Source organism: Ananas comosus, linkage group 19, assembly GCF_001540865.1.
Source record: "Ananas comosus cultivar F153 linkage group 19, ASM154086v1, whole genome shotgun sequence".
Lineage (NCBI taxonomy): Eukaryota > Viridiplantae > Streptophyta > Magnoliopsida > Poales > Bromeliaceae > Ananas > Ananas comosus.
The window spans coordinates 1,942,074-1,950,325 of NC_033639.1; the positions used below are offsets into that span (position 1 = coordinate 1,942,074).

Below are 8,252 nucleotides of genomic sequence, written 5' to 3' on the forward strand. Positions count from 1 at the left end.
TCCCTCTCCCTAGTTTCTCACCTTTGGTGGCTTGGAGCTTGTGGTTGGAGCTTTGTGGAGGATCAATCTTCAACCCTTGAGGATTTTGAGCTTGGTTTGGAGCATCCTAGAGGTAAGTGGCTAGTTTTCTTCCTCTAGATCCTAGTTTTAGTGGATTTTGGGAGATAAAACTCTAGATTTGAATTTTAGGGTTTATTTTAGGGATTTTTAATTTGAGGGCTTTGGGACCCAATTGATTGGTTTAGAACCTTCCTCTAGATTGGTTTGGAAGGGTTCTTGCTCTCTTTAGAAGCTTGAGAAGGGATTTCTACACAAGAGGTGAGTTATGCCCTCTATACCTAGATGGTTAAAGATTGAGCTTAGTATTATTCGTAAGGTCCATTTGACTCTTGTTCCTACATCTTTAGGGTGCTAGGAGACTAGTGGGCATCTTCGTCGGAGCACACGAAAGGTTTCGTGAAGTCGCGGTGGGTTTGGCTTCATTGGAATAGGAGAAAACTTCTCCTAAGTGGTTCAATATCTTCGTTTCATCGCATCGCATATATATTCATGCTAGATAGAATTTATGTGAATTTTAGAATGCTTAAAATGCACGTGTTATGTATTATGAAAATTCATCTTTATATAGTAGAGCCTTATGTGGACTTAACATGCATGTGAATAGCATTCTTCTTGTGGTTTGAAAACATGTCTCATATGACGAAAATGACTTGAATTATGTATTCTTGAACACTAAACTCATGATTGGACTTAGTGGACGAAAGTGCCATAAAGGGGCACTTGAACTAGTAAACTGTGAAACTGCAACATAGAGGCATGGAAATAGGCCATTGTGACATCGACTATATTCCGTGTTTTAGACACGATGACATAGTGATAAGCCATTGAGACATAGGTTATATTCCATATTTTAGACATGATGACTTGAGACTTGAGACAGATTTTACGCTTGCTTGCCCTTGTGCTCATTCGCACATGCTTGTGAGGGTCGCTCCCTACAAACCGGCACTCCGGAGATAGCCATCGCGACATATGCTCGCCCGTGCGGGATTCGGCGCCTAAATGGATTGCCGTGGGGGGGGCTCGTTCCTAGAGTGGGAATGTTGACTACCACGGGGCCATTAGGCACGGCACAAGCCAGACAGCCTACGGGTGGGTCTTACAAGATTGCAACTATAAGTAGTTGGTATGCCAAATGGACTTGAACTAGAATAGTAAACAATGACATCTTACTATTTTCGTTGTGGACATTATGTTGGTTGCATACTCATGCGTATTCATGTTAGCATAGCTTTCTTACTTATGCAAATCATGCTAAGTAGAGACATCATCTTATAGCCAGCATTCATGTTTAGTTACTTGCTGTTCATTTCAATATTTACTCACTTCTACTTACTTGCCTTGTTTTGGGCCTAGTGGTGCTTTTCACTGAAGTCAGTAATTGCCCACTGGAAACTATTATTTAATAGTTCTCACGCCTCCTGTTTTATGGTTTTATTTCAGAGCCTTCGGCACCGGCGGAGGCACGGATTCGCGGCAAGGGAGTCGCATAGCTAGATAGCAGAGCTTGCTGTTGCTCCTAGGTGGTCACTCTCTTCTTTTTGGTTTTGTGAGAGAGAGAGTTTTGTTACCATGTATAGAGACTACCCATATTTTTATGTTTAGCATTTGTATTTGGGATTCTTCTTGTACTACTTCATGCTTTTATCTAGTGGACTTTCAGTTTTATGTTGATTTCTTTTATTGTTGCTCATAAGATACACTTTGCTCTGATACAGCTAGATGTTTTCTCTCTTCTTGCCGTATTTATCATTTTGTTTTAGACGCCTTATATGTTTTAGACATATGGCGGGTCTGGGCATGCGCTGGGCGGGCTTCCACTGGGTCCCGGGGCGTGACAGAGTGGTTGTGTCGGCGGCCGACGACATGACGCTAAGAGCCTGGAATGAGAACGCATGTGTACTTCCGCCCGATTTTATTGTCAAGCTATTTCGTTTCGTAATTGCGACGGCATTAACGGGTTAAATAATTAACCAAATGTTTGCGTTTCAGGAGCTAATGGCACCGAAGAGACGCTATGTTCGTAGGACCGCTCCGGCACCCCCTCCTGAGGTGCCAGAGCCAGCCGTGCCTCCTGTGGCGCCAGAGTTGGCTGGGCCTAGTGAGGTGCAGGAGTTGCGAGCACAAGTTGCCACACTAGCTGGACGGTTCGATCGGCTCCAGGGGTTATTGGAGCAGCAAGCAGCGGCGGCGGCCGCGGCAGCAGGTCAAGGTCGTGATCCGCCCGCGCCTTCGGCTTACGCTCCTGATGCGGCAGAGGGTGAGGGTGCTACGGCGGCACCGGTGGAAGTGCAACCCGCGCCGGTGGACATCCCTCCTACGGCGTCGAGTTCTCCTACGCCCAATGTGGCGACTGAGGAGGTAGAGCGAGAGCGTGGTTACATGGCTCTCACAAGGTTTACGAAGTTCTAACCGCCCACGTTTAATGGAGAAGTGATCCACCCGCCCACGTTTGATAGAGAAGTGATTGATCCTTGGACAGTGGAGACTTGGTTGGCCACGATGGAGACCCTGTTCGAGGACATATACACTCAGGAGCAGGATAAGGTGAATTTGGCCGCGCATTGCTTCGATAAGCGGGCCAGGGTGTGGTGGAAGAGAGTAAAGCAAGATCAATCTCCGGATCTTCCCCCGATCAATTGGGAGGAATTCCGAAGATTAATGTTTGCGGAGTACTTCCCCGACAGCAATAGGAGGAAGATGAGGGAGGACTTCAGAAAGCTTAAGCAGGGTAATCGCACGGTTCGGGAGTATGAGCGGGAGTTCACCTATCTCCTGAATACGTCCCGGACGTGGCGAGGATGGAGCAAGATCGGGCTGATTACTTTGTAAGGGGACTCCGACCCTGAGTGTTTCGGTTGGTTCATGCCTTCAAGTTTCACACTTTTGCGGAGGTTTTAGACTGCGCTTTGTGGGTTGAGCACGGGAATGCTTGCGAGCGAGAGGATCGCGAGGCGTTCGAAAAGGAGAAGGGAAAGAAGTGACTTCGTGGTGGTTCGGGGGGACAGTCGAGTTCCAGGAGGCCCCCGAAGTATCCACGATCTCAGTCTAAGGGCCGTGGAGCGCAATGGTGTATCTTTTGTGGCGAAGATCATCGAGCTGGAGTGTGCGAGCAGAGGCGTGGGAGGTGCTTCAAATATGGGCAAGCGGGACACATTGCACGAGAATGCTCCGCTGGTGAGGTTTCCCCCGCCCCGTCTGTCGCGTTAGCTCTGGCGATCCCGACCCGCTATGGGGTTCCACCTGCTGCGACTTCCGCGGAGCGCGCGTTAGCGCCATGCCAACCTGAACCGGCACGATCCGCTCCGAGCGGATTGATGTTTGCCGCTTATGTTCAAGCCGAGAAGCCTGCTGAGGCGGAGGAGCATCGCTTTGTGGCAGGTATGGTTTTGATTAACGGAGTTCGCTCTAGGGCTATGTTTGATACAGGTGCCCCACATTCATTCATCAGTAGATCATTTGCACGCATGCATAACATACTAATAGAGGCGAGTGACGGAAAGTGGCGAGTAGAGGACCCTGGGCCGGCATTTAACACCTATACAGAGTGTTCATCGTGCCCAGTGCAAATAGGCGACTGGATAATGCCTATCCGGATGCTGGAACTCAAGAAATTGGAGGAGTTCGACATCATTTTGGGCATGGACTGGCTCTCGAAGTATTATGCAACGATCGATTGTAAGAGTAGAATGATCACATTTCGAGAGCCAGGATAGAAGGAGTTCGTCTATCGGGCCTGTCAAAGCTCGTGCTTCGCCGCGACAGTATCGGCGACGAGGGCTAGGAAGTTGGTTAACAGCGATTGCCCAGCATTTTTGGCGACTATTGTGGAAGTGGACCGAGTGGCTCCAGCTTTAGAGGAGCTGTTAGTCATGCGGGAATTTCCAGATGTATTTTCCGCGGAGTTACCAGGAATGCCACCGGACCGGGAGATCGAGTTCATGATAGACTTGGTTCCCGGGACCGCGCCGATCTCGAAGGCTCCGTACCCCATGGCGCCGGCAGAGTCAAAGGAGTTGAGGGATCAGTTACAGGATCTTTTCGACAAGGAGTTCATAAAGCCGAGCGTATCGCCATGGGGAGCTCCGGCGTTATTTGTGCGCAAGAAAGACGGCTCGTTTCGACTCTGCGTGGATTACCGCGAGTTGAACAAGGTCACTATAAAGAACAAGTACCCGTTGCCCCGAATCGACGACTTATTTGATCAGTTACAGGGGTCGTGAGTGTATTCAAAGATAGACCTGCAATCCGGCTACCACCAATTGAAGATTAAGCCGGAGGATGTGCAAAAGACCGCGTTCCGCACGTGGTATGGGCACTACGAGTTCACAGTGATGCCATTCGGGCTTACAAATCCCCCGACTGCGTTTATGGATCTGATGAACCGGGTGTTCAGGGCGTGTTTAGCCCGATTTATCGTGGTCTTCATTGACGACATCTTGGTCTATTCACGGAGCGATAAGGAGCATGCGGAGCATTTGCGCATTGTGCTTCAAATCCTTCGGGAGGAGAAGCTATACGCAAAATTGAAGAAGTGTGACTTCTGGCTCCGAGAAGTTGCTTTCCTAGGGCACGTGATTTCCGAGGGCGGTGTTTCAGTTGACCCGAGGAAAGTTGAGGCAGTCAAGGATTGACCACGCCCAACGAATGTCACCGAGGTCCGAAGCTTTGTGGGCTTAGCGGGCTATTATCGACGGTTCGTGGAGGGTTTCTCGAAGATCGTGACCCCACTTACCCGTCTAACGCAGAAGGGCGTTAAGTTTTTTTGGAGTGACGAATGCGACAGGAGTTTCAACGAGTTAAAGGAAAGATTAACTTCGGCTCCGGTGCTCGCCTTACCAGTGCAAGGCGAGGATTATGTAGTTTATAGTGATGCATCCTATCTGGGTCTAGGGTGTGTCCTGATGCAAGGCGGGAAAGTGATCACTTACGCTTCTCGTCAGTTGAAGGGCTATGAGAAGAACTATCCCATTCATGACTTGGAGTTGGCGGCGGTGATCTTTGCTCTGAAGCTATGGAGGCACTATCTGTATGGTGCACACTGCGAGATCTACACCGACCATAAGAGTTTAAAATATTTGTTTATCCAGAAGGAGCTTAATATGCGGCAGCAGCGGTGGTTAGAGCTGTTAAAGGACTACGATGTTGACATCCTATACCACCCCGACAAAGCGGATGTAGTCGCGGATGCGCTTAGTAGAAAGTCGGCGGAGAACCTCGCTATGTGGGTTACAAATCAAACGCCCCTATGGTTGGACATGGAGCGAATTGAGCTCGAGGTTGTGACTCCGGAGATTCCGACTAAATTGATGGCGCTAGTGGTTCAACATACCTTATTAGAGAGGATTAAGAGTCTGCAATCTGCGGACCCGAATCTCCAAAAGGTGCAGCGCAGCGTTGAGGAAGGCCATGGTGGCGATTTCAGTGTAGACGCCGACGGTGCACTTCGGTTTCGAAACCGGTGGTGTGTATCCGAGGATAAGGAGCTTCGCGAGCTGATTTTGCAAGAAGCACACCGGTCTCCATATGCTGACCACCCGGGCGGCACCAAGATGTATCATGAGTTGAGGTCGCTCTACTGGTGGCCAGGGATGAAAACTGATATTGGGCGCTTCGTGGCGAAGTGTTTAACCTGCCAGCAGGTAAAGGCGGAGCGCCGATTTCCAGCGGGGAAGCTTCAAAGCCTACCTATTCCCGTTTGGAAATGGGAGAACATATCGATGGATTTCGTCGTCGGCTTGTCTCGCTCGACGGGAGGCCACGACGCGATTTAGGTAATCGTGGATCGCTTGACGAAGTCGGCACACTTTTTACCGGTCCACACTACTTGGGCAGGTGATAAGCTAGCGCAGGTTTACCTCGACGACATAGTGAGGTTGCACTGGGTGCCGAGTCCATTGTGTCGGATTGAGACCCAAGTTTACTTCGCACTTCTAGAAGAGCCTGCAGGAAGCCCTTGGCACACGACACGACTTCAGCACAGCGTTTCATCCCCAGTCAGATAGACAAACTGAGAGGATCATTCAGACTCTGGAGGATATGTTGCGAGCGTGTGTCATAGATTACAGAGGAGGTTGGTGCAAGCATCTGCCGATGGCCGAGTTCGCCTACAACAACAGTTATCGTGCTAGTGCGGAGATGGCACCGTTCGAGGCTCTTTATGGGCGGAAGTGCCGATCTCCCATTTATTGGAGTGATGTGGACGAGCGTGCGGAATTTGGCCCCGAAGTGTTGCGGAAGGCGGAAGAGAAAGTCCGCCTTGCCCGTAAAAGACTACTCACGGCACAATCTCGACAGACGAGCTACGTGAATAAGCGTCGTAGGGACTTGGAGTTTGCGGTAGGTGACCGTGTCTTCTTGAATGTTTCGCCCATGAGAGGCGTTAAGCCCTTCGGAGTGCGGGGAAAGCTAAGTCCCCGGTTTATTGGTCCTTATGAGATCTTGGAGCGGATTGGGACGGTGGCCTATCGGCTAGCATTGCCACCGAAGCTTGCCGATGTGCATAATGTATTCCACGTCTCCAATCTCCGCAAATACGTACTTGATCCCGAGCACGCAATGTTGTACGATCCGCCAGAACTTCAAGAAGATTTGAGTTTCGAGGAGTTTCCGATGGCAGTTATCGCTCGAGAGGTGCGTAAGTTGAGAAATCGAGAAATTTCCTATATCAAGGTCCGGCGGAGCAATCACAATGATCGCGAAGCCACCTGGGGGCTCGAGGATGAAATGAAGGCGAATCACCCTCACCTATTTGAGGATTGAGTTGAGGTATGATTTAAAGTTAATTTGAATTAAGTTTAATTAAGTTGAGTTCGTTTCAAGGACGAAACTCTTTTAAGGTAGGGAGGATGTAAGGAAGTGAATTCTCGAAATCCGAGAATTGAAATTCGATTAGAATCACTTCTTGTCGTGTTGGTATGCTTCGGAAAGTCCGAAGATATCAAAATAGCAAAAAGTGCATTGGAAACGGACCCGCGAGAGCAAACGAGCTAATTTGCTCAAGTGCAGATTTTGGTACTCTCCGGGACCGGTCCCTCTTGGAGAGGACCGGTTCCCGTAAGAGAGATTTGAGGAGTTGCTCTTAGGGACCGGTCCTTCCTTAGAGGGATCGGTCCCCGTACCACGAAATGCCCAAGTATGGGCTGTCTCATAGATGCAAAGTTGAGGAGTTTTTCAGCAATTGTAGCATGGGGGAGGGGGTTATATGCTATTTCCCCTCTCTCTTTCCTCATTTCCCCTCTCCCACACTAACATTTCCTCTCCCTCTCTCTCTCTAGAAGAAGAAGAAGAAGGAGAAGAAGAAGAAGGAGAAGAAGAAGAAGAAGGAGACAAAGGAGGAGAGGAACATCTCCTCCATCTTCTTCAAGATAGGAGCAAGCTTTTGGAGGTAACCTCCAACTTGGTTAATGGTGGATTTCTAGGGTTAAGTCCAAATACTCTAGAATTGGTTTTGTTGGAACCTAATGGTGTTTAATAGATGATTCTAGCATGAATCTAGGGTTTTGTTGGTATAGTTTGCACTAATTGCAAACCTAGGGCACCCAAAATGGGTTTTTGGTTGTTGAAGGGTTGTGATATAATTGAAGCATGTGTTAACCTAATTGATAGGTTTTCCGACGTGTAGGCGAAGACGATTCGAGGATCCGTCGAGCGGGTGTGAAGTTATCATCAAAAGAGACCCTCGGAGCTTCGTTTCCGCCTAGAAGGCCAACGAGGCGTCGTAAAATCGGCGAATCGTATTCCAAGAGTCGCGACGTCGACGAGGTGGGTGGTGACCATCCCGAAGCAATTGAGCTGCCCCCTATGTCTGAGTTCATTGTTGATCAAGTTTGCATATTGAGCATGATACATATAGGTGCTAGATGGTTATTGTTTGTTGCTTACACTTGCATGCTAGTGGTAATGTAACTTAGTTGATTTAGCCTTTGATCCTAGTATGCATGAGTACTATGTGATATAGCTTAAAACCCTATATGTGATGCTGTATGGTGAATTGGAACCTAGGTGAATGATAGCCTAGTGATAGTGTGCAAGCGGTGTATCAAGGACACTTAAATTGATGACGAGTGGCATCTAGTTAATGTAAACCTATGACGAGTGGCATATGAGAATCTTAGTGTAGTTGAAACACTAGGAGGTTGAGTATTGAACATATGTTGGATTTGATGATTATAACCCTAGTCGGTAGGGTA

The 8,252-nt window shown here is 48.6% G+C and overlaps 1 protein-coding gene across 1 annotated transcript; it reads left to right on the top strand.

Annotated features, from left to right (window-relative positions):
* Positions 1,927–2,472, top strand: LOC109725230 (predicted GPI-anchored protein 58). Its single transcript, XM_020254330.1, has 2 exons — positions 1,927–1,959; positions 2,053–2,472. Exons 1-2 carry the CDS (start codon positions 1,927–1,929, stop codon positions 2,470–2,472), a joined length of 453 nt encoding a protein of 150 aa, XP_020109919.1.

What these genes read in the sequence shown, in the direction of transcription:
- LOC109725230 (XM_020254330.1), top strand. Translation starts at nt 1,927, where the DNA reads ATGACGCTAAGAGCCTGGAATGAGAACGCATGT. An exon ending in CCTGGAATGAGAACGCATGT is followed by an intron (nt 1,960 to 2,052) that starts GTACTTCCGCCC and finishes TTTGCGTTTCAG; the next exon opens with GAGCTAATGGCACCGAAGAG.